The following is a 24,468-nucleotide window of genomic DNA, read 5'->3' as shown; positions in this document are numbered from 1 at the left end:
GTGTCCAGGTAGTTGAAGAATATATTTTTAAATTCACTACTGGCAGTTTCTTTTTTTAAGTCTTTATTGAATTCGTTACAATATCACTTCTGTTTTATGTTTTGGTTCTTTGGCCATGAGGCATGTGGGATCTTAGCTCCCTGACCAGGGATCCAACCCGCACTCCCTGCACTGGAAGGCAAAGTCTTAACCACTGGACCACCAGGGAAATCCCCACTGCTGGCATTTCAAAAAATCAGAGGCTACTGCTTAAAAATGCCTTTTCTGGAAAAATCTCATCATCCAGATAGCCCGGGCCTCCGTGTCTTCTAAAGGTGAGGAGCGCCCCCTTTGGGTGGCAGACAGGTTGTCCCAGTCGCCACCACTCCCAACTGTCTTCCAGCCATCATGGCCTCAGCGTCAGTCGCCCCTTATCATCATGCTTGGGCGGTTGCTTCCCTTTTTTAGTACAGTTTGGAGGAAAGAGGTATTTGTGGCCAATGTCTACTAAAACATAGGGGCAAGGGATAAAGGCAAATGAGAGCTGAATGTTTCAAGTAAAACTAAGGAAGGAGGGAACTAATTCTTTGCGAGAGTTCTAGGAAATTTAAACCCTACATGTTTAAAATGCTGTCTGTGCCAAGAGCATGGCTCGCTTGCGTCCGTCACGGCCCACCGGAGCCGTGTAGGCGTCTGAATGTGCGCCCCTGGTCCTAGGCACTGTTGGTCCCTCCCAGACTGTTCCCCGGGAGTGTCTGCTCTTCCCTTCCCCACAGGTGGAGGCACAGAACCAAAGATACGGCTTCCAGCTGGCCTCTCTGGAATCCCGGTGCTTCCTGGAGGTGCAATCCACCAGGATGCTGGGATTCTGGGTGCAGCTCCATCAGAGCAAAGGCTTGGCTGTTCTTCCTGAGGGGCCTGACCCACGATGGTGCGGGGCAGGAGGCAGGCGGGCCCTGACCACTTAGACTTCCTTCCCGAGTGCTCTCCAGGTGCCATGTGGAACTTTCTGGTCTTCTTGGACCCCTCAAAGTCCAGGCAAAGTCCTAGTCACTGTGGTTTTTTATTTTTTTTTACGGTAGGAAACGTATATCATATATACACATATGATTTCAAAACAAGTCAACTATAGCCCATATTCTGAGCTCAGAAAGAATCAGCTAACCCCCCAATTAGTGGTATTAGCTAGAAACCAACGCAGGAAGATTAGCTGCCCACCTGCCACTGTCATGATTGCTATGTTATTTAATTTTGTTATTTAAATCAACTAGGCCTAACACTGGCCTTTATCCTAAGGAAAAAATTAGCAAAACTCACGGCTTCGATGAGCTGATATATTTAATACATGAAAATAAATACATGACTTAAAATTTTAAATGTCCACCCACATATCACCTTGTGTTCCCTGCTGGTCCACATACTGTGCCTGGGAAAATTCCTGAGGCGTCCAGACTCAACTGGAAACTCATCCTGAGCAGAAGCTTGGCTTGAAGGGAGGGAGAAGGAACCCTCTGGGTTGGCAATCATACCATTTATTCACACTTGGTGGCGAGACAATGTTGTGGGTGTGATAGAGAGGGTGGGGGGACCCTCCCGGGGGACACCCCTGGGTTGGCACTGATATGCTGTGTGGCTATGACAGAACTTGAAACAGGGATCTCCAGAGGCGGCCCTCATATCCACATCAGCGGCAAAAGCAGGGAGCAACCAGCGGTTGTCAGAAGAAAGGGCGGCACTGCCCACCCTCGCTCTGTCTGCCCCCAGGAGTGCTTTGCCAATGCCTGGTGGTCTCCCCAAAGGCCCGCCCACCAGTGCCATCCTCTGAAACTCTGCCCTTTGCTGTGACCCCATGGGCAAACCTGCAGAAAGGACCAAGAAATTCATTTCCAAGGTGGCTTTGGTTTCTGGATGGCTCCGCCTCGTCGGGGGGTAACTGGTGCTGAAACACTGACTGAATGAGCCCTGGGAGTCAGGAGGGGGCTCCGGAAGGTCACTCCTGACGGGGAAGGTCTGGGATCTCGAGGCCCATTTGTGCAGGGGGTATGGGTGGGTGGGTGACTTGTGCTGGGGACATTAAGGTGGGTGAGGGAATAAGAACGCTCCCGCCTCGGAGGGCGTGGAAAGTCTAACCCATCCACGGACAACCTCCGGGAATCTGCCACCACACTGCGCTCTGTCTTTGAGGGACTAGCTGGGTGAATGGCTCGCACTGGAGTCTCCCTGGGGCGGGGTGAGTGGCTGCCCCTAGGGGTTGCTGGGGGTGTCCAGAAGAGGGCATGGAGCTTTGCAGCATCCCCCTTCGCCATCCACGAGGCCTCCCAGCCGGCGCCCTCAGGTCGGGAGCCAAAGAGTGACTCATCGCAGTAAGAAGGAGTGTGGCCAATCAGTCTGGCAAGGGAAGAGAAACAGTGAGCTGGGGAAATAAACCCTAAAAACCTTGCCCACCCCCACCCCCACCCCCTGCCAGGCAGCTGCAGCAGCAGAGGGCTGCCTATAGGTCCCAGAAGTCCCTGTCTCCCAGCCTGGCACCCGCAGTGAGGCCACAGCCCTCATGTACCACTACCCCTATCTCTGCTATTTTTCCCCTTCCCCCTGCATCCTGCCCCACCCCACCCCTACTCCCTGGCATGTGTCCCAGGCCAGGCCAGTTTGCATATCCCATCCTCCTGACCACACTGATTGGCTCAGGAATAACCACATGACCCATTCTGCACAATAAGGGTCTACCTTAGGACCTTTGCAGAAACTACTAGGAGAGAAATGTTTTTCTTCCACCTAGCCCTGAAGAACTGGCAGGATATAAGGGCTAAACGGCCGGTGGCCATCCCACCTGGGATGTGTAGGGGAAAGCTGCACTAAAACAGAGACAAAATCCCAAGAACGTTTTGAGCCCCTGTTATATAAGCCCCAAATGCCCTTTTTCTGCTGAAGCCAGTTTGGGTAAGTCTTCTGTCACTTGCAACCAAGAGTCCTGATTAACATAACCTTAGTCTTTATAGCCTTCACTCTTTCTCTTAACCCACCACTTTTCCCTTTTTGTAGTGGCCTCGTCAGCCGAACCCTCTGCAGTCATGTGGCCCTTCCAACTATATTTGAAATTGCACAGCCCAACACCTGGCATGTAGAGGGTTCTCAGTTTGAACTTCTGTGATCTGGCCTCATCACCAGAGCAGCTTTTAAAATTTTTGCATATTTACTCAGGGCTTTTCATGTGTAGGTCCAGGACTCAGCATGTCCCTTGTGTGTCATCTCATTTCTCACAACACCCACAGGAGGAGGATATAATCCCATTTTACAGGACAAGAAAACTGAGGCATAGGGAGGGTAAAAAGGAGGGTACAGACAAGATTCAAATCCAGCGCCCTGCTCAAAGACCCAAGCTCTTGATCACTAAGTCAGACTTAAGTGCCTTCTAAGCCTCTCACCTTTAATTAGATTCATTCAGCAATTTTTTTTATTAGTCCCACAAATATTGATGGCATACCTATGAGGTGTCAGGTCCATGGTTTTTGGCCAGGACTAAAAGTGCTTCCATTCCCAAACTGCAAGTCTTTGAAAAGTCACTTGATTTAGCTGTTCAAAACCATACCTGGTTGACACCTATGTCTGTCTGGTACCAACGTTGCTGCTCAATAGCATCTCTAACTCTTACGTACTTTCTAACTTGACACCCTCTACTTGTCAGCATCCAGCATAAAATTCCATCCTCCAGGAGAGCATGGGGTTGACTGTTATCTCCCTTGTTTAGGAAACCCTACTTCTGTTCATACAGCCTACGCTGACACCAGCATTTTCAGCCATGTTGTAGCTGTCAGTGCTGCTAATGTCAACCTGAGCCTGCCTTGTGGTCCACGGCAATTGTCAGGTGGACATGATAATAACGGGGACTTGCTTTTATCTCTGTTGAATTTTATCTACTTAAATAAACACTATCCCCGTTCTCAACTAATATATGTGCCTCTTGGCTCAGAATGGATCCTAAATATGATTGGCTAGTTATTATGGACTGAATTGCATCCTCCCAAAATTCATGCTGAATTTTAAAGAGGTAATTAAGGTTAAATGAGGCCATAAAGGTGAGGTCCTAATCCAATAGGATTTGTGTCCTTATAAGAAGAGGAAGAGGCACCAGGAGTGTACACGCTCACAGAGAAAAGCCCATGTGAGTTCCCAGTGAATAGGTGGCCATCTGCAACCCAAGGATAGGTAGCCTTCAGGAGAAAGCAACCCTGCTGGCGTCTTGACCTTGGACTTCAAGCCTCCAGAACTGTGAAAAAATAAATTTCTGTTGTTTAAGCCCCCCAGTCCATGGTATTTTGTTATAACAACCCTGATTGACTAATATACTAGTCTTCCATGTCTTTGTTCAAGACACTGATGACAATAAATAAGAGCCCTGAGGCCTCCCTCCAGGCTGATATTAATCCAAATAATCCAAATAATCTAATTCGAACCTACAATAACCACTGGCATTAGATTCTGTTTTCCTAAATTGTTCGTGAAAACGCAGCAAGAACCATTTTCAAAACGACTTGCTGAAGTTTGGAATCATCACATTTATGTCATTTCATGGGTCAACCAAACTAATAATTTCATGCAAATTGCTGTGTGATCTTGGGCAAATCACCTGACCCCTCTGGGCCTCAGAAGCCCATTCTAAGACATTTGGGGTTGGGTATTCCACCATTACAACCATTATCACTAACGTTTACTGAGAGCTTCTTAAGTGTCAGGTTACCGTGCCCAGCACTGTACATGTCTCATCCCATTTAACCTTCTCAATAACCCCATTAGGTCCCACCTTCCACTGTGAGGAAACTGTGGCTCAGAGAGGTCAAAGTGCTTGCCCAAAGTCACACGGCATGTGAACAACAGGGCATCTCCCCATCCTGTTACCTGTATTTGTTCTTCTTCCTCGGTGCGAGGGTCAGGGTCTTGCCCCTGGAGGAGGTAGTCTCACAGCTCCCGTTGGCCCCTGAGGCCTGTGACGCCCCTGTACCCACTCCTCTGGTTCTGTTGGCCTTCCCCATCCACGGTGGGTCAAAGACTGGTAGTGTGGGCTGGGCGCCTGCAGGACTGCCAAACAAAGTCTCATCCACGTATGATGGCCTAACCTTGACCCGGCAGCTGCCCCGGCAGCGGTGCTGAACGTGGAGGGTCTGCATCCCACTGATGGCCAGCTCCACCGGGGTCTTCACGCTGTTCATGGTCCTGGGTGACAGCAGGTGTGCTCTGCCTGCCAGTCCCTGCCTCCAGGTCTCCCTATGAAAAGTGGTCACGGTGGCAACCATCTGTCATCAGCAAAGACTGGCAATCTCTTAAGTCCCCGTCCCCAGGGCAAAAAGGTCACGTCCTCCCTCAACCAGTCCTCCTCAAAGGGGAGCTGCCAATCCCAGGGGACATTTCGGAAAATTACTTTTTTTGAGCTGTTGTAATGACGGGGAGGAGTGCTACTGGCAAATATTTAGTGAGTAAATATGCATTCCTAGCATACAGTGTGTACTCAGTAGATATTTATAGAATGCTAAGGGGGTGAAGAATAGATTGGGCCTGTGCCTACTTTAGCACCAACCAGAAGACAAACTATGGTGGCGGGGGACAGGCAGGGTAGGCTCCTATATCCTGTACATATCTATGGGGCAGGAATAAAAACCTACATGGATCCCATGCCTACCTCCTGCAAAGAGCTCTACAAGCATTGTCTCATTTAATCTTCTCAGCAGTCCTGTGAGATAGCTTCCATTATGTCCATTCTACAGATGACAAAACTGAGGCTTCAAAGGATGAAGTCACAAGTGTAAGTCCCACCTATAAAGCTAAAACAGTGGAAATAGAATGTGAACCTGATAGGAGTCTAGAGCTTGTGTACTTAACCATTCTACTACTGGTGGATTACACCCAGCCCGCCAACTGCCCCACATTCACCGATCCCCAAGTCAATGTCCCGGCTGATATTCGAGGTGCCCGCATTCTGGAGTTATTTTCCTACCTGAGCATCTTGGCTGGCTGACGTCGGCGGCCACCCACAGCGCCCCCTCCCCCCCACCGTCCAGGCCTGAACTCCTTTGCGGGGACGCTTGGGCACCTGTGATGCGCGGTACATCCGAGATCTGCAGCTCTGAATCCCGGGAGCACGCGACCCCTGGCAGCTCAGGCCGCCCCCGGCCTCCGCCCCCCGCCCGGGGAACCACGCGGTCAGACTCTACCCGTGGAACCCAGCCCTAGCTATGTATGCTCCGCGCGCGCATCAAACAGCAACCCGCGAGCGGTAAGGCAGGGCGGGGCGGCCAGAACCATTCTCCCCCGGGGGGGGGGGATAAGGTCACCCTGTTCCGGACGCCGCCGGAACTCCCCAAAGCCTCGGAGAGGGGTCTCCCGCGCCAATGAGGGGAGTGTGTGCGTATGTGTGTATGCATGTCAAGCCTCCGGAGGCTCCAGAAGGTGAGGGAACGCAGCCTGGGGCGCGTAGAGGCGCCCCCCCCACGCCCTGCAGCACCGTTGGTACGTACCCGCAAACTCCGCCCCCTCCCGGTTCCCTGCGCCCCGGCCCGCATGGCTGCCGGAACGCGTCCGGCGGCCGCACCGCGGTCCCGAGCTGCCATGGCCCAGTGGAGGAAGAAGAAGGGGCTCAGGAAGCGCCGGGGCGCGGCCTCTCAGTCCCGCAGCAGCGACTCGGAGGACGGCGAGTTTGAGATTCAGGCAGAAGATGACGCCCGGGCCCAGAAGGTAGTAGCGCTGGGCTTGGACATACGTCAGAGCCCGAGTCCCGGCTCCGCACAGCGTCCCGCGGCCTCAGTTTTCCCAGCTGGAGAGTGGGCACGGCTGAGGGTGGGGAGAGGTCGGCTGGCCGGGGGTCGGGGCAGGACCTCCGGCCTGAGCACGTGTTTCGGTGTCCGACACGCCCAGGGTCCTGACGTCCAGAGCCTCTGTGCTAGGGAGACTGGGCCCTGCGGGCCTTCTGGCCTTCCGGGCCGGCTCTTGGTCTCGCGCTTCTCATTGGCTACTTCCTGGCCAGGGGCGGGTCCCGGTTCCCATTCGTCCAATTAAAAGTGCGGGTGATGAAGATCAGACTTTGAGAGGGGGATTCTTGGGAGGATGAATTAAGAGCAGGCTGCACCTCTTGGCTTGAGACAGTGACGCCCCCAAACTTCTGGGAAACTAATAATAATAAGTTAAACTTGCGTTTGTAGATAGCTTACAGTGTGCTATCCTCCGTGCTAAGAGCTTTACAAGCCTTATCATTTAATCCCCACACCAACCCTGTGAGCTAAGTAGTCACACTCATTTTCCAGAGGAGGAAACAGAAGCCTGGAGGGGTGAAGGAACTTGACCAAGATCTCACAGCTTGTGAGTGGGAGAGCCAGGATTCAAATCTCGGACTGTATGGTTCCAGGCCCTGTGTTATTTCCACTACTGAATGCCAACTGTATGCAAATGAGGGGGGGGTCAGGTATGAGCACCAAGGGGGCAAAAGAGCTGTAGCCCATTATTTCTCACAGCCTTGTGCTTAGCGGGTACCTGGCACAGAGAAGACTCTGGGTAAGTAGATGAATGAGTGGGGCTTTATATGAAGAGAAAGGTCTACACTCCTCTGAGGCAGGGACCAGATGGGGACCTTATTCCACACCATCCGAGCCTCACACAGTAGGTGCTCTATAAATATGGAGCAAGGCACAGCCCTGTGTTCAAGTTCAACCCAACCTTGTACTGGCTGTGGGACATGGGAGAAGTTGCTTAACCTCTGTGTGCCTCAGTTTCCACATGTGTAGAAAGCTGTTGATTATGTATGCCTCAAAAACTGTGGAAAGGATGGAATGACAGTGTTCACACATTCTACTCTACAGTAAATATTGCTGGGGCACCAGTGTGTTCCAGGCACTTTGTTATCATGTGTCTAGAATGGGGGTTGGCAAGGTTGGCAAGCTTTTCCTGTAAAGGACCAGATGGTAAATATTTTGGCTTTGCAGGGCCATATAAGGTGGCTGTCTTCTTTGTTTGACTTTTTACAATCTTTTAAAATTTAAAAACCATTCTTAGCTCACAGACTGTACAAGACAGGTGCAGCTCTGACCTAGAGGGTTGGTGGGGGACCATAGAGGGTCTCATAGGAAAGAGTATAGACTCCGAAGCCAGGGTTCAAATCCCTTACTGGCCGTGTGACTTTGGCAGGTCACTTCACGTCTCGTGCTTCAGTTTCCTTCTCTGTAAAAGGGACTAAGTAATAGCACCTACTTCACAGAGTTGTGAGGATTAAGTGGGTTAATTAATTTTTTAAATTATTTTATTTTATTTTATTTTGGGTGCATTGGGTCTTTGTAGCTGCGCACGTGCTTTCTCTAGTTGTGGCTAGCGGGGGCTACTCTCTGTTGCGGTGCGTGGGCTTCTCATTGCGGTGGCTTCTCTTGTTGCGGAGCACGGGCCCTAGGCGTACGGGCTTCAGTAGTTGTGCCTCGCGGGCTCTGTAGCTGTGGTTCGTGGGCTCTAGAGTGCAGGTTCAGTAGCTGTGGGGCACAGGCTTAGTTGCTCCGCGGCATGCGGGATCTTCCTGGACCAGGGCTCAAACCTGTGTCCCCTGCATTGGCAGGCAGGTTCTTAACCACTGCACCACCAGGGAAGCCCTAAGTGGGTTAATTTATATGAATGCTTAGCACAGTACCTAGCTTATAGTAAGTGCCAGGTAAGTTTTAGCCATTATTATGAATTAGTGCTTTTATAAATGTTTTTTCTGAGAAGAAAGGGACAGCGCTGTAGTCCAAGAAGACTCCCCAGAGGCTAGAACAAGTGGGTGGCAGAGACGAGGACAGGAATGAGAGAGACCAGAGCTGGGGAGGGATGATGGATCAGAAAGGGGATTGGGGAGAGGGGAGCTGGGCAGATTGGAAGAGTCTAGTATCTCACACATAGTAGATGTTTTGATTGGCTTCCTAAAGTTTTGAGGGCTTTGAATGACAGGCCAGGATGATAATTATGATGATACCACCACCTGGGCACAGTTCTAAGCTTTATACACACCCATTTAGTCTTCACAACATGCTATGAGGCATACGCTCTTGTCGTCCCCATTTTTCCAATGTGGGAACGCAGGCTCTGGGAGATGAAGTCTCTGGTCTGCGGTCTCACAGCTGGAAGTGACAAGAGTTGGGATTGAAACGCAGGCCATCTATCTGCAGAGCCCGCTCTCTGACCCTGTGCCCTGTCCTGGTCCGGTCAAAGGAGAGCCCTTTAGCAGAGAAGTCACGTGATCTGGCAGGAGCATCATCACCTTGAATGGGGCAAGGTTAGGGGCGGGCACTGGCAACAGGACAGCCCCCTTCCTTGCCCCCAGTGGTCTCACTCTACCTGGAATGATGCTGCCTCTCTGTTGCTCCCTCCCAGCTGGGACCCGGCAGACCCCTACCCACCTTCCCCACCTTGGAATGCACCTCGGACGTGGAGCCGGACACACGGGAGATGGTACGAGCCCAGAACAAGAAAAAGAAGAAGTCGGGAGGCTTCCAGTCCATGGGTGGGTGAGCCAGGCATCCAGGGACTTTGTGTGGGGGGAGCAGCGGGGGGTTATGGCCTTCCGTGCTCTGCTCTGGACCCAACACTGTGGTGGGTTTGGGGGGATGGAGGCAGCCGATAGTCTCCAAGCCACTCACGGCCTTCTCGTGGGGGCAACGGGCCTGACACGATGAGAGAACAGTTAGGGCCGGACTCAGGGCGATGCTGGTGCAGGAACAGGCTCAGATGTCTGGGGATTGAGCGGCGTGACAGAGCCGCATTTCAGAGCCGAGGGTAAGAGATGAGATAGTTGGGTGCTGTTGGTACACCTGGCCAGCCGGAAGGAAAGCCGGACTCTTTCTTGGCTCTTTACATATCAGTAGCATCTGGAGCGAAGATTGAAACATCGAGGTGAATAGTTGTATAACCTGAAAGGAAAAGAAGCCTAAGTGTGACCTGAGCACTGTTTTATTTGACTTTTTTTCTATTTAGATGTGTGTATGCCAAAAAAAACACTGTAGACTTAAGTAAACACTGTACCAGGAATATATTTGCAACTATGGGACAAAGGGCTGATAACCCTAATATACAAAAAGCTTTTACAAATCAAGAAGAAAAAGACAGACACCCGATAGAGAACTGGGCAAAGAAAATAGCTCACAAAAGGAATCTAGACAGCCAAAATGTGCTAAAATTCATCAAAATCAAAGGAAAAAGCCTAAACATCTACATGTGGCTATTTTTGGCCTTTCTGAATGTCTAAGATGAAGGATTGACCAAAAAGCAGCTAAAACCATGGTGCTTCCCTGTCTCCAGGCCTTCCACTGTCCTCCCATCTCCACAAGCCCAGGTCACATGGAGGCTCCAAAGGCCACCTTCTGCCCCTCACAGTACCACGTGCTTCAGCTGTCACACCCGTGCCTGCACCCATCACAGGCCCTTGTCACTTAAGATCCTTTCCTTCCTCTTTCCTTCCTTCCTTCCTTCCTTCTTTCTTTCTTCCTTCCCTCACTCCCTCACTCCCTCCCTTCCCCCTGCCTTCCTTCCTTCCTTTCTCCCTCCCTCCTCTTTCTTTCTTTTTTCTTTCTTTCTTTCTTTCTCTCTCTCTCTCCCTCTCTCTCTCCCTCTCCCTCCCTCCCTCCCTCTCTTCCTTCCTTTCTTTCTTTCAACTTTTTTTTTCTTTTGGCCACGCTGCACGGCATGTGGGATCTCAGTTCCCCACCCAGGGATCGAACCCGTGCCCCCTGCAGTGGAAGCATGGGCCCCTAACCACTGGACCACCGGGGACTTTCCAACACCCTTTTCTTTTAATTATGAAAATTTTCAAGCATATAAAAATTAGAAAACAGTGAGTCTCCACATACCCATCACCAGCAGTTTTAACCACTGGTGTTGTTTTATCCACACCCTACCCACTCATGGCCACCATCCCGGAGGATTCTGAAGCGAATCCCAGGCATCCCCTCCTTCTATCCCTGAATACTTCCCACCTGCCTCCAAGAGATGCAGGACCCTCCTACACCTAAAACAAACACAGTTCCTCAGTATAATCCAAGGTCCCGTCAGTGTTCAGACTCCCATTGTATCATGGCATTAAGAGCTTTCAAATCACAGGAATAAAGACGCAGACGTAGAGAATGAACTTGAGGACACGGGGAGGGGGAAGGGTAAGCTGGGACAAAGTGAGAGAGTGGCATGGACTTCTATATACTACCAAATGTAAAATAGCTAGCTAGTGGGAAGCAGCCACATAGCACAGGGAGATCAGCTCAGTGCTTTGTGACCACCTAGAGCGGTGGGATAGGGAGGGTGGGAGGGAGACGCAAGAGGGAGGAGATATGGGCATATATGTATAAGTATAGCTGATTCACTTTGTTATACAGCAGAAACTAACACACCATTGTAAAGCAATTGTACTCCAATAAAGATGTTAAGAAAGGGCTTCCCTGGTGGCGCAGTGGTTGAGAGTCCACCTGCCAATGCAGGGTACACGGGTTCGTGCCCCGGTCCGGGAAGATCCCACATGCCGCAGAGTGGCTGGGCCCATGAGCCATGGCCGCTGAGCCTGCGCGTCCAGAGCCTGTGCCCTGCAACGGGAGAGGCCACAACAGTGAGAGGCCCGCGTACTGCAAAAAAAAAAAAAAAGATGTTAAAAAAAATTATTAAATGACACTAAAATTTGAATATTCTAAGAAAAAAAAGATGGGCTTTTTTTTTTTTTTTTTTTCCTGTGGTACACAGGCCTCTCACTGCTGTGGCCTCTCCCGTTGCGGAGCACAGGCTCCGGACGTGCAGGCTCAGTGGCCATGGCTCACGGGCCCAGCAGCTCCGCGGCATGTGGGATCTTTTCGGACCGGGGCATGAACCTCTGTCCCCTGTCTCGGCAGGCGGACTCTCAACCACTGAGCCACCAGGGAAGCCCAGGCTTTTTTTTTAAATGTAAACTTTTGACTTGAATATAACATACTGACAAAAAATGCACAAATCATAAGTGTCCAGCTGAATGAATTTTTACAGAGTGATGCACTTGTGTAACCACTATCCAGATCAAAATAAAGAGCATGACCAGCAGCCCAGAGTTTCCCTGGCCCTTCCAGTTATTACTTTCCATCAAATGTAACCACTAGTTCAACTTCTGTCACCATAGATTTGTTTGTCTATATTTGTAACTTTATATAAAATGACTCATTCAGTATGTGACAATTTATGTGTCGCGTGTCTCTTTCAAAATTCGGTTTGTGAAATCTATGTTATTAGCCTTTTCAAACTGTTCAGTTTCATTGATGTATAATATTTCATTTTATGAACATGCCACAATTTATTTCTCAACACAGTGAATGAAAATTCCAGGTGCTAATACCTAAAATTGTGATCTTTTTTCATTTTAGCTGTTTTGCTGAGTGCGTAGCGGTAGCTCATTGTGGTTTTCATTTGTACTGATAGTTCTCTAGTGACTAGTGATGTTGACCACCTTTTCATATACTTATTAGCCATTTATACAGCTTCCTTTGTAAAATGCTTATTAAGGTGGGTTGTTTTTGGTTTGTTTTGTCCATTAAAATCGTTATGTCAGTGAAAAAAAAAGCTTTCAGAATCCAAATGTGGTTCATACTCCACAATCAGTAGATTTGTTTTCTAAGTCTCAGCTAACCGATCAGCTTTGCTCTATCACTTTTCTTTTTTTCTTGCTATTTATTTGTTGATGAAACTGTCATTTGTCCTGTGTAGTTTTCTGTCATGTGTCATAGGGGCTCCTCTAGCCCCCTGGCCATTCCCATGTCTTTCCCAGGCTTGAGCTACCCAGTGTTCAAAGGCATCATGAAGAAGGGCTACAAGGTGCCAACACCCATCCAGAGGAAGGTACGGGGTGGGGAAGCTGATGCGGGTCGGGAGGTGGGGATGGCCAACCTGGCCCTCCTGCCTGGCCTCTTGACCTCCACCCCTTGTCCCATCTGTCATATTTATCGTCCCCTCTTACTCTGGCTGAAGCCCCACGAGCCTGCCCATTTCGCAGGTGGAGAGAGTCAGGCCCGGCAGAGCAGAGGTTCGACCCTGTGCGTCTTTGCCACTTAAGCTGCCCACTGCTGAGTCCCTGCCCGGGCAACTCACAGGCACCCCGTCATCACCTGGGTCTCATCTTTGTTGTCCTCAAACATTTAGCCAAGAGGGAGATAACGTTTCTCTGGGATCCTGAGGAGGGTGACTAGATGGGGAGACAGAGTCTGGCTTAACCTGAAGAAGGTTGTTCCAACAGTGGAAAGAGTTGGGGGTAACAGGCTGCTCATCCCCGGAGGTGTGCAAACAGGCTTTAGCAAGAGTGGGATCAGGGCTGGGGGACAGACCCCATCCCTTTCGCTGAGATGCTCTGGTTTGCCCACTCCCTGCAGACTTGAAGCTCTGGATCACTTGGTGCTTGGGTGCAGGAGCTGACCTCTTCCCTCCCCCACTCATTCCCCTGCAGACCATCCCAGTGATCCTGGATGGCAAGGATGTGGTAGCCATGGCCCGGACAGGCAGTGGCAAGACGGCCTGCTTCCTCATCCCCATGTTCGAGAGGCTCAAGACCCGCAGCGCCCAGACCGGGGCCCGCGCCCTCATCCTCTCACCCACCCGAGAGCTGGCCCTGCAGACCATGAAGTTCACCAAGGAGGTATGTCCGGGCACAGGGACGGGGGGTGGCTGGGCTGAGCTGGGACCAGTCAGCGAGGCCTGAGTGGGCTGAGTCAGCTCCCATCGTCGGCTCTCAATCTCTCTCTTTCTCTCTCTCCACAGCTGGGCAAGTTCACTGGCCTCAAGACTGCCCTGATACTGGGCGGGGACAAGTAAGAGCCCCCTTGGTGCCCTATGCAGCGGTCCCCCAAAGCAAATGTGCCCCGCGCCATCCATCAGTCCATCAGTCCATCAGATGGACTGAGCTTGCGCTGCTCGTTACTAACAGCAACTTCTCTGCACATTCTTAAAACACCAGCAAGGGGAAATATACAGTAAAATACCGAAAGGAATTTCACACACACAACTCAGACACAGGTTCTGATGCTTCTAAAAGAGAGCTGGTAGTGCACTGGGTCACCCAAATGGGTCACTTAGTTGTGTATGTTTTGATATGCTTGATTTGGGGCTATTTAAAATGGAATGCACACAAATAGAGGATGTTTGTAATAGCTCAAATCTGCAAAATACTATATTTTTCCTGATGTGCTTGCACCGTCCTTCTAAGGTAGCAGGCACCACACCTGTTTTACAGATGAGCTAACTGAGGAAGTGATGGGCTCAGAGAGCCACACAGTGGTCTGGTAGTAGAGCTAAGATTAGAACCCCTGCGCCCCGCCCCACAGTTTCTCCCTCAAAGCACAGCCCCTTCCTCATTCTTTTCTCAGAATGTCACTTTCACCAGTCGCTTTTGATTCTCACTGAGAGTGTTTTGCTTTTCAGTGCTCTTTTGCCTACATTATAACTTATTATCTCTATTGTTGTGACTGTCAGAAATACCTCCACAAGCTGGACCTGGCCCAGAATTCTGACTCCTGGTTCCTACAGGTGTCCCAGGGGTGTTTTCAGAGGAGAACTAAAGTTAGGGATGTGTACTCAAATGGTTTGGGAACAAGGACTCAGATCCAGGAAACCTGATTCTAGGTGGAGCTGGCAGTTCCAGGGTTAATTGCTAGGTGGCGCTGTGGGTCAAAGGCCATTTTGCTGCAGTATGAACAGAGTGAATGAGATGGGTTCCGTGGCTGAGTCTGTCTTTGGAGAACTTTGTTGTTATCAGTCCTTTTGTGTGTTTGAACTTGTAGTTCTTGTCAGGGCAATGCTTTTGCCTAGTAGCTCAGCAATAGCTTTTCCCCAGTTCTGAGCCTGGGGTCAAGGTGTGGGACTCAGCTGAGCATTTGGAAATGGGAAGGGAGAGAGACAAAAGAGACCTGTTCTGTCAAGCTAACACCTCTTCTTCCTAGGATGGAAGACCAATTTGCAGCCCTGCACGAAAATCCCGACATGTGAGTTTGTGGATTGGGGATGATGCTCTGGGTTCCCTTCCCAGATGGCCAGGGTCTGGGGAGTGAGAGGAGGGCTATGCTGGTTCCCTGGCCCTGGGTGACCTGGCCTGCTCAACCACTTCCAGAATCATTGCTACCCCTGGGCGCTTGGTGCATGTGGCTGTGGAGATGAACCTAAAGCTGCAGAGCGTGGAATATGTGGTATTTGATGAGGCTGACAGGTAAGGCTGCAGGCGCATCCCCGGGCACTTGTGTCAGGGTTGGCCAGGAGGAAGGGCTCTGCCAGAAGAGGCCTATGCAGTCGAGATCAAAGCAGCATTTCCCCAAAGAGGGCCACAGACTGTAGGCAGTGCCAGAGCTGATGGGGCTCCCTGGACCAACAGTTTTTTTCTTTTGTATTACTTTTAGGAATATTGAAAAGAATAGTAAAACAACAAACACATGATTTGAAAGAGATAAAAAATAGCACAAGGTTGAAAGCACAAACTGGAGCCAAACAGGTGGGATCAAATCCCAGCTCTATGAACTTGGGTAAATCCCTGAGGGTCTGCGGGCCTTGGTGGCCTCAACTACAAAGTGGGGATAAAATAGCATGTACCTCACAGGGCTGCCGTGAGGACTAAAGGGGTTGATATTTTATAAAGTGCTTAGAACCATGCCTGGCCCAGAGTGAGGGCTGCTGTCATTTATTTCAACATGAATTTGTAAGAAACATAACTGAGACCAGACCTAAGGTTTCAAGGTCATTTTTGCTTAGGTTGAGGTTGTTGAGTAGCGAAGAGGTGAGCTGAGTTTAGGAAGCACCTGCCCACGTAACAAAGTGTGATGGGGGCAAGGATGACAGGTTTGGAACTCATTGGAATGGAAGCCCCTCTCCTGACCCTGTGCTGCCCTCTGCCCTCCCAGGCTCTTTGAAATGGGGTTCGCAGAGCAGCTGCAGGAAATCATTGCCCGCCTCCCTGGGGGCCACCAGACTGTCCTGTTCTCTGCCACGCTGCCCAAGCTGCTGGTGGAGTTCGCCCGGGCTGGTGAGGGAGCCACAGGAGTGGGGCTGGGGGCTGGGACGCGTGTCAGCGCCTGGGAGGGGCTTGTCCCTCAGCGACTCCCCCTCCCATCCTCTCTTGCCCACTCAGGCCTCATGGAGCCCGTGCTCATCCGGCTAGACGTGGACTCCAAACTCAGTGAGCAGCTCAAGGTGAGGCTCCACCCATGCCCCTTCCCGGCCCATGGCCTGGACCCCGTGAGCCAACCGGAGTGACCCTTCTCCCTGCAGACCTCCTTCTTCCTCGTGCGGGAGGATGCCAAGGCTGCTGTGCTGCTCCACCTGCTGCGCAGCCTGGTGCGGCCCCAGGACCAGACAGTGGTATTTGTGGCCACCAAGCACCACGCGGAGTATCTCAGTGAGGTGAGCTGGGGGAGGCCTGCACCTGCCCTGGGCCTGGGGCCCAGCACGGACTGCATCACCACCTCTGAGATGCAGTTCCATGCTCAGCCACCAGAGAGCAGCACCAGAGAAGGGCTGAGGCCTGGCCAGCGCTCTGTGCTTTTCTATTCTGTTAAGTTTTTCTTATAAAACATTTCAGGCACGTAGCAAAGTCAGAGAACAGCATAATGAGCTCTCAGGTACTCAGTTATCAACTCCCATCCAGTCTTGATTCATGTAACATTCCCCATTCCATCCAGGGTATTTTGAAGTGTATCCCAGCTGTCCTATCATTTTTCTGTAGATATTTAGTGTCCCATGTGTTTCACTTTTTTATATTGAGGAATAGCCTGCACGCTGTAGTCTGTGTAAAGTGCCCTAATCTTACATGAACAGCTTGATGAGCTTTTCCACATGTATATATCTGTGACCCTCTTGGGAAGAGGTCCACGAACCCCCAAGGCTGCCAGGGCCCCTCCTGAGTCAATGCGGCCACCTTGGGTCAACCACACCTGAGTTCTGTTATCTGAGGACACAGTTCACTGGGTTTCATTTATATGACACACATTTACCGGTGCTTCCTCTGTGTAGCTGCTGGGGTCACTGATGAATAAAACCAAAATAGTAGTTTTTAAAGAGCAGTTAACACTTTCACGGTGCTTCCTGTTTTCCGGGCCCTATTCTCAGCACTGTATGTGTATTGGCTCACTTAATTCTCATAACAAAGCTACAGAGAGGCAACTGTTATTCTCCCTGTTCTACCAACAAGGAAAGTGAAGGCACAGAGAGGTTAGGGAACTTGGATAAGGTCACAAAGCCTGTTAGTGACAGAGTCAGGATGAGACTTGTGTCTTGGGGTGGCACTTGCAGCCTCCCTGAGGAAGACCTCTGCACGTGCCGTCTTTTTTTTGACATTCAGACAACCCTGCAGAGGTGAGAGGTGATATGAGCCCCATTTATACTGATGAAGACCAAACCAAGGTCACCCAGCTGAGCTGGGGTTTATACTGAGGGCGCCCGACTCCAGAGCCCGTGGTCTTACCGCCATGTCGTGGCGCCCACGGCCCGGCCTCCTCTCCTCTCCCCTGCCCGTCTCCTCCTCACCCCTTGCCCTCGCTCTGGTCTTCACTCTGGGCAGCTGCTGACGACCCAGCGGGTGAGCTGCGCCCACATCTACAGCGCCCTGGACCAGACGGCCCGCAAGATCAACCTGGCCAAGTTCATGCACGGCAAGTGCTCGGCCCTCATCGTGACTGACCTGGCAGCCCGGGGCCTGGACATCCCACTGCTGGACAATGTCATCAACTATAGCTTCCCGGCCAAGGGCAAGCTCTTCTTGCACCGCGTGGGTAAGGAGCCCGTGGCTGCACTGGGCACCGGGGGGGTCCCAGCGGGAGCTGAGGCCCAGGGAGGGCACCAGTAAATCGGAATCTCTGGGGAGCGTGGCCCAAGCCGGCTCTAGTGGGCAGCCCTAGACTCTAAGGAGGTGATGCTCCCGCTTTCTGGGTTCCCCAGGCTGGTGCTTATCTTGCCCATCAGGAACTTGATGACGCAGCCCCTCCTCCCCACAGTTGTCTCCCTACAGCTCGCTCTTTCTAGCTTCTCTCCTGGGAGCAGCCTTTAAACAGCATCCCGACCCCCCTCTGCCTCCTGCTCCATCAACTGCAGACAGAGTCTCCTGACTCCCGGCCTTGTCCTGTCAGCCTGTCGGGCCCCACCTTCCCCTCAGCCCACCCAGGCCAGCTCACTCCATTTAATTTTTTAGTTATAAAAGTAAGGCCTGCACGTAGTAGGAAAATTTGAAAGTGGAGCAAAGCACCGAGAAGGCAGGAAGTCACCCTCCCCTCACTGGTGATGTGACGGGCAACAGGTGCTCACCCAGCACTCCTGGTGGGCCCTGGTCCACGTGTTCTACTTGCTCCACTTGTCTTCACAACAACCCTGTGCAGTGGGTATCAGCAGCGTCAGCTCCATTTTACAGATGAGGAAACCAAAGCAGGGAGGTTACAAACTGGTCAGGTGTCTCAGATGTAGCAAAGTGGGGTCACTGGCATTCTTTTCTTCAATTGTGGTGAAATAGACATAACATACAATTCCCATTTTTACCACTTTCAGGTGTAAGTTCAGTGGCATTTAGTACGTTCACACTAATGTGCAACCATCACCCAGCTTCCACCTCTAGAACATTTTCGTCTTAACAAACTGAAACCCTGGACCCATTAAACTCATTCCCTCTTCCACCTCCCCCAGCCCCTGGTAACCACCAGCCTACTTTCTTTGTCTTCTTTTAACTCATAAATGCGCGTGCCATGTTTATAAATACAAGTAAGTTAAATAAGTGCGTGTGAGAGAAGCATCTGGTGGGGCAAGTTCCTTGGAATTGTTCTGCGTATGATTGAACATCGTCAAATGAGTAAATTCTGGCTGCCCACAGTGGGCTGGCCGTGGGCGGACCTTTGGGGTGCGAGGGAGGCCTCCACCTGGGTCTCCAGCCTCTTCTCCCTGTTGGCAGTTGCATGCTGTGCCCTTGATTCTGTTGCTTTGGGAGGGCTGGCCCTGCACATCCTTTGAGGCGGTCTCAGAACCCACAAAGGGAATTTCTCATGTGCCGCGTGACCAGCAGTGTGAATCGGACTACCACAAACGAATCTTCCGAATGTGGTGACACTTGGTTTCTGCAAGATGCAGAAACAAGCCAAAGCGTAATGCTATTCATGGACTGACTTACCACAAAATTAGAATCACCCTGGACATTCTTCTTGCCTCTGTATGCATCATGCATGTTTTTCATTCACCGTTTAAGCACCATTCTATAACAGGGGTCAGCAAATTGTTTCTGTAAAGGGCCAGATGGTAAATATTTTAGGCTTTGAAGCCATTTAGTCTCTTAGAGATCTCAGCCCTGGGAGCATGAAAGCAGCCACAGGCAATATGTAAATGAAGGAGCACAGCCGTGTGCCAATAAAACTTTATTTACACAGACAGGCTTGGGGAGGGGGCGCTGGATTTGGCCAGGGGCCACAGCTTGCAACTCCTTTCCTCAGCTGTGTAATTCCCACCATGTGGTCATCAGCTAATTAACCCTCTGTCCTTAAGTCTTTAAGTGGTTTCCATTTGGGGGCTGTTCTGGGCAGAGCTGGAGTAGGTGTCCTGTGGGTGAATCTTTGCACCCTGGGTTATTTCTCTGGGTAAAACCCCCCCAAAGTGGGGATGCTGAAACTTGTGATACTGATAAAGAGCAGTGTCTTGCCTCTATTCCTGCTAACCTCCCAGAGCACCATGTGGGCTCACGTACTCTCAGGCAGGTAGCCCCAGTGACTGTCACTGCCTTGCCCCCTTTTGTAGGTGGGACACTGCTCAAGGAGGTGGGGCTGTGGCCTGGCTTGCACCTTTAGGGTCTGGCACGTGGGACTCGTGCTGGGCTGTGGGGTCCTTTGCCTTTGCTCCCCCTTGACTACCTTCTCCTGCAGGCCGTGTGGCCCGGGCTGGCCGAAGCGGCACGGCCTACTCCTTGGTGGCCCCAGATGAGGTCCCCTACCTGCTGGACCTGCACCTGTTCCTGGGCCGTGCCCTGACCCTCGCCCGTCCCCACGAGGAGCCCTCTGGTGAGTGGAGGCTGGGGAGGGGCTGGGGTTCCCCCTGGAGTTCATGGTATGGATGGGGGTTGGAGGTGGGCCAAGCTGTCATGGCTTGGGAACGTGACCCCAGGGGAAGATCCCTGTTTTGTTTTGTTTTTAATTTATTTATTTTATTCATTTATTTTTGGCTGCATTGTGTCTTTGTTGCTGTGCATGCAGGCTTTCTCTAGTTGCGGCGAGTGGGGGCTACTCTTCGTTGCGGTGCGCGGCCTTCTTATTGCGGTGCGCGGCCTTCTTATTGCGGTGGCTTCTCTTGTTGCGGAGCATGGGCTCTAGGCGCGTGGGCTTCAGGAGTTGTGGCACACGGGCTCAGTAGTTGTGGCTCGCAGGTTCTGGAGCGCAGGCTCAGTGGTTGTGGCTCACGGGCTTAGTTGTTCCGCGGCATGTGGGATCTTCCTGGACCAGGGCTCAAACCCGTGTCCCCTGCATTGGCAGGAGAATTCTTTTCTTTCTTTCTTTCTTTTTTGTGGTACGTGGGCCTCTCACTGTTGTGGCCTCTCCCGCTGCGGAGCACAGGCTCTGGATGCACAGGCTCAGCGGCCATGGCTCACGGGCCCAGCCGCTCTGCAGCACGTGGGATCTTCCCGGACCCGGGCATGAACCCATGTCCCCTGCATCGGCAGGTGGACTCTCAACCACTGCGCCACCAGGGAAGCCCAAGGTTCCTGTAATTTAAAGTCAGTAAAGAGCCAGATAGTAAATATCTTAGGCTCTGCAGGTCACATGATCCATGGCAGCTCCTCACCCATGCCCTTGTAGTGTAAAATTAGTCACAGACAACACAGAAATGAGTATATGGGGCCATGTTCCATAAAACTGTACTTGTAAAAACAGTAGGAGCTGCTCGATAAGTGATGGTTTCTCTTGTGGGGATTATTTTGTGATTCAGGACCCAGAGTGGGGCTGGGGAGAGGAGGTGGGGCCCTGGGCAGGCGGCCGGGCCAGAAGGCCTCTGACCAGGCCTCTGACTGAGCTTCTGGTGGGGAGGCAGGTGCGGGCGGCGGGGACGGCGTGCTGGGCCGGGTGCCGCAGGGCGTGGTGGACGATGAGGACTGCAGTCTGCGGACCAGCCTGGAGACGTCGCTGGAGCTTCGGGGCCTGGGCCGCGTGGCCAACAACGCCCAGCAGCAGTATGTGCGCTCGCGGCCGGCGCCCTCGCCCGAGTCCATCAAGAAGGCCAAGGAGCTGGACCTCTCGGGCCTGGGCCTGCACCCCCTCTTCAGTGAGTCCCTGCGTCGGGCGGGCGGGGGCTGGTGGCAGGCCCCGCGGAGCCCACTGTGGCTTCACGCGTCCCTCCGTCCCCCCCAGGTTCGTGCTTCCAGGAGGAGGAGCTTCAGCAGCTGCGGCTGGTGGACAGCATCAGGAACTACCGCTCCCGGGCGGTGAGTGCGGGGCCTCGGGGCTCCTGTTGAGCTCCTGACCCACTGCAGGTCCCCAGCAGGGATTTTCTCAACCCGCGGCTCTGGCCGTGTCAGCACCTCTATAGCCACCCCTTGTTCTGGAACCATCCCTGCTGGTCCACAGCAGGTTTCCCGCCCCTTCCATACAGTTGGGTAGACTGAGGCTCACAGAGGGCAATGACACACCCTAAGCTGTCAGATTCCTGAGGAGCTGGCTTTCGATAGCCTCTCCTCTCCTGATTCCCATTGGGTGCCCCATCTTGTGCTTCTGGGAGGTGTACCCAAAAGCAGGAAAAGCCTGCCAGCCAGCGTCAGTAAAAAGGGGCTGGAGCCTGTTGTGGTTAAGGGCACTGGTTTTGGAGCCAATGAACCTGGGTTGAAATCTCAAATCTGGCTTGTCCCAGCTGTGTGACCTTAGGCAGGCTACTTGCCTTCTCTGGGCCTCCCTTTGTAATTGTGAAAAGCAGGTAACTAGTGTAAGGGAATTGGGAGGAATGCTGGAGAGAGCACACCAAGCTGGGGAGGGTAGAGTTGGGGAAGAAGCGGCCAGTGGGTGAAGGCCATGGGTGTCCCCTCCACAGACCATCTTTGAGATCAACGCTTCCAGCCGGGACCTGAGCAGCCAGGTGATGCGTGCCAAGCGGCAGAAGGATCACAAATGCATCGCCAGCTTCCGGCAGAAGCGGCAGGAGCGGCAGGAGGGCCCGGCCATCCCAGCCCTGAGCCTCCCAGCACCGCAAGAGGAGCAGCCTGAGAAGGAGGAGGCGGCAGGAGACAGTGTGGAGGTGCAGGCCCCACCCTGGGTACCCTGGAGTCTGGCCTGGGGCTGGGGGAGCAGTGGGTCAAGTCCCAGCAGCCCATGGGGCAGACCTCAGGGCTCTGAGCAGTCACTGGGGGTGGATGCAGTGATTCTAGTCCCACCTCCACCACTTGTGGAAATCAGTGACCCAGCCTCAGCCTTCCCATCTGCGGAGTGGGGTCATAGTCTCATCCACCATTCCTTGCCTGAAGCCCTGGGGGCCAGATGTGATTCGGGATTCAGAATCTTTACGGTGGGTCCACTGTGTATGATGTAACACCCTCAGCAGGGTCTGGGGTGTCACGGTCGTCAAATGCATCAGTTTCCACAGTGAGACCCACACCGAGAGGATGGACAAAACCTCTTGTCAGCTCAGGTCAGCTTTTGCCACCAAGTGAATCTCAGGAAAGTTTGTTTTCAGAATGTTGTGGACTAGGGCTTTGCAGCCAAGTGACTGTGGTACCCGCTCCTGGGTCCGCTGGGCAGATTCAGGATGGTACGTGGAGGATTCCCACAGCCTAGGTAGCCCTGTCATTGTCATCATCATCGCCTTGCCTCAGCCTGGGGTCCGGCAGGTGGGAAGGGGCAGAGCCAGGACTGTTGGTGGCAGTGGGGCATGACTCAGGCAGGGTCAGGCACTGGGTCTTCGTGGAGAAAAGCAGGGCTGGGGGGCAGGGCCCTGGGCCTGCTCGTCTTACGTTTGATTTGGACAGAGGGTACAGTAGGCAAAAAAATGCACTTGAAAACCCCTGGACTAGCACCACATAGTCCACGTCATAGAGAGCAAGTCCAGACCCAGAGAGGGACAGGGCCCTTGCCTTGGTCAGATGACCTGGAGGACCAAGCTGGGACTGGAACGTGGTGGGTCTCATCCTTGCTGGCACCCTGCCCTCCCCCACTCCCACCTGTCCTGCCTCTGCTGGTGCTTGAGGCAGGGGTTGTGCTGCATGTGCAGATGAGGAAACGGAGGGTCTCAATGGCAACACCAAGCTTTCAAAGTCCCAGCAGCCCCTGACCCTCAACTCTAGCTGGGCTGGTGGGTAGGGAGGCCGGTCCACTCCCTGGGGCCTACAGGTGACACTGGGCCCCGGTCCACCAGGACCTCTTCACAGAGGTTGTGGGCCGGAAGCGGCAGCAGCCAGGACCCGACCAAGGAGCCAAGAGGCGGAGGGAGGAGGCCCGGCAGCGGGACCAGGTGTTCTACATCCCCTACCGGCCCAAGGACTTTGACAGCGAGCGGGGGTGAGTGGCCGCTGGTCCTGGGTGGGGCAGGCGGGCCTGATGGGCCCCCCCCCCAACCCCATGGTATCTCCCCACCCTCCCTCTGCAGCCTGAGCATCGGTGGGGACGGGGGTGCCTTCGAGCAGCAGGTGGCTGGCGCTGTCTTGGACCTGATGGGGGACGAAGGCCAGAGCCTGACCAAGGGCCAGCAGCAGCTCAAGTGGTGAGTGAGCCAGTGGGCACACCTCTTCCATGCCCACCTGTCTGCCGCTTGGTCCCCACAAAAGGTGACCCCCTCCTATCCTGACTCCCGTTTGATCCCCTAGAGCAGGAATTATGACACCCTCACCCCTCATTTGGTCCTCACAGCACAGCACAGGACACGCCCACCCTGTCCTGCCCCCATGTGGTCGTACACAACAGGGATCGTGACCCCATCTGTCCTTTTGGGGGGCTAGTCTTGCTAGACAGGGGCTCATGACCCAGTTTGCCCATTTGGACTCTGGTTCTGGAGAAGTGATGTGGCTCAACCCAGGGTCACAGAGCCAGGAGGTGGCCAGGTGGGGGTTGGGAACCCTCCAGGGTCCCCTGGCCCAGGCCCCCAGGTTGGAGCTAATCCCCTGACTGCCACACTGCCTTTTGAGACCTGGGCTGCCAGGGAGTGGTGAGGAGGGCCAGGGAACGGGCCTTTATGGGGCACCTGCTGCCTGCCAGACGCCCGGCACGCTGCTTTCCTTGAATCCTCCAACAACCCAATGAGAGGGTCAGGGGGAAACAGGCCCGGAGGGGAAGCGGGCCACCTCCCTCCACAGCACACCTCCCAACTCTTCCCACAGGGACCGGAAGAAGAAGCGGTTTGTGGGACAGTCGGGACAGGAGGACAAGAAAAAGATCAGGACAGAGAGTGGCCGCTACATCAGCAGCTCCTACAAGAGGGACCTGTATCCTGGAGGGGGGTGGGGGGCAGAGGGGGCGGAGCCAAGCGCCTTCTAGGTCCACATCTACTGTGGGTGGGGGCGGGGTAAGGAAGGGG

At 52.9% G+C, this 24,468-nt stretch overlaps 2 protein-coding genes across 2 annotated transcripts in view; one reads left to right on the top strand and one right to left on the bottom strand.

Annotated features, from left to right (window-relative positions):
* Nucleotides 1–1,299: 1,299 nt before the first annotated feature.
* RITA1 (RBPJ interacting and tubulin associated 1) lies at nucleotides 1,300–5,732 on the bottom strand. The gene is made up of 3 exons (XM_007468571.1): nucleotides 5,654–5,732; nucleotides 4,876–5,241; nucleotides 1,300–2,367 (listed from the first exon to the last, which is right to left on the bottom strand). The coding sequence occupies exons 2-3, from the start codon at nucleotides 5,184–5,186 to the stop codon at nucleotides 1,860–1,862; spliced, it is 819 nt and encodes a 272-aa protein (XP_007468633.1). The 5' UTR covers nucleotides 5,187–5,241; nucleotides 5,654–5,732; the 3' UTR covers nucleotides 1,300–1,859.
* Nucleotides 5,733–6,516: 784 nt separating this feature from the next.
* DDX54 (DEAD-box helicase 54) overlaps nucleotides 6,517–24,468 on the top strand; it is a 21,005-nt gene continuing 3,053 nt past the window's right edge. The window contains exons 1-18 of the mRNA XM_007468570.1: nucleotides 6,517–6,705; nucleotides 9,355–9,484; nucleotides 12,752–12,822; nucleotides 13,424–13,612; nucleotides 13,735–13,784; nucleotides 14,913–14,954; nucleotides 15,080–15,175; nucleotides 15,861–15,982; nucleotides 16,088–16,149; nucleotides 16,228–16,359; nucleotides 17,516–17,726; nucleotides 19,848–19,982; nucleotides 21,007–21,237; nucleotides 21,324–21,397; nucleotides 21,997–22,200; nucleotides 23,314–23,456; nucleotides 23,545–23,658; nucleotides 24,272–24,376. Coding sequence (XP_007468632.1) covers nucleotides 6,532–6,705; nucleotides 9,355–9,484; nucleotides 12,752–12,822; nucleotides 13,424–13,612; nucleotides 13,735–13,784; nucleotides 14,913–14,954; nucleotides 15,080–15,175; nucleotides 15,861–15,982; nucleotides 16,088–16,149; nucleotides 16,228–16,359; nucleotides 17,516–17,726; nucleotides 19,848–19,982; nucleotides 21,007–21,237; nucleotides 21,324–21,397; nucleotides 21,997–22,200; nucleotides 23,314–23,456; nucleotides 23,545–23,658; nucleotides 24,272–24,376 — 2,285 coding nt within the window. The 5' untranslated portion in view covers nucleotides 6,517–6,531. The remainder of the gene's footprint in view (nucleotides 6,706–9,354; nucleotides 9,485–12,751; nucleotides 12,823–13,423; nucleotides 13,613–13,734; nucleotides 13,785–14,912; nucleotides 14,955–15,079; nucleotides 15,176–15,860; nucleotides 15,983–16,087; nucleotides 16,150–16,227; nucleotides 16,360–17,515; nucleotides 17,727–19,847; nucleotides 19,983–21,006; nucleotides 21,238–21,323; nucleotides 21,398–21,996; nucleotides 22,201–23,313; nucleotides 23,457–23,544; nucleotides 23,659–24,271; nucleotides 24,377–24,468) is intronic.

Source organism: Lipotes vexillifer, unplaced genomic scaffold, assembly GCF_000442215.2.
Source record: "Lipotes vexillifer unplaced genomic scaffold, Lipotes_vexillifer_v1.1 scaffold573, whole genome shotgun sequence".
NCBI lineage: Eukaryota > Metazoa > Chordata > Mammalia > Artiodactyla > Lipotidae > Lipotes > Lipotes vexillifer.
This window is presented reverse-complemented; position numbering and strand designations above follow the sequence as displayed.

Excerpts from the sequence above, each read along its gene's own strand:
- RITA1 (XM_007468571.1), bottom strand. The coding sequence starts at position 5,186 with ATGAACAGCGTGAAGACCCCGGTGGAGCTGGCCATCAGTGGGATGCAG. Across the intron at positions 2,368-4,875 it reads AGGAAGAAGAACAAATACAG|ACTGATTGGCCACACTCCTT; the intron begins GTAACAGGATGG and ends TTCCCTTGCCAG.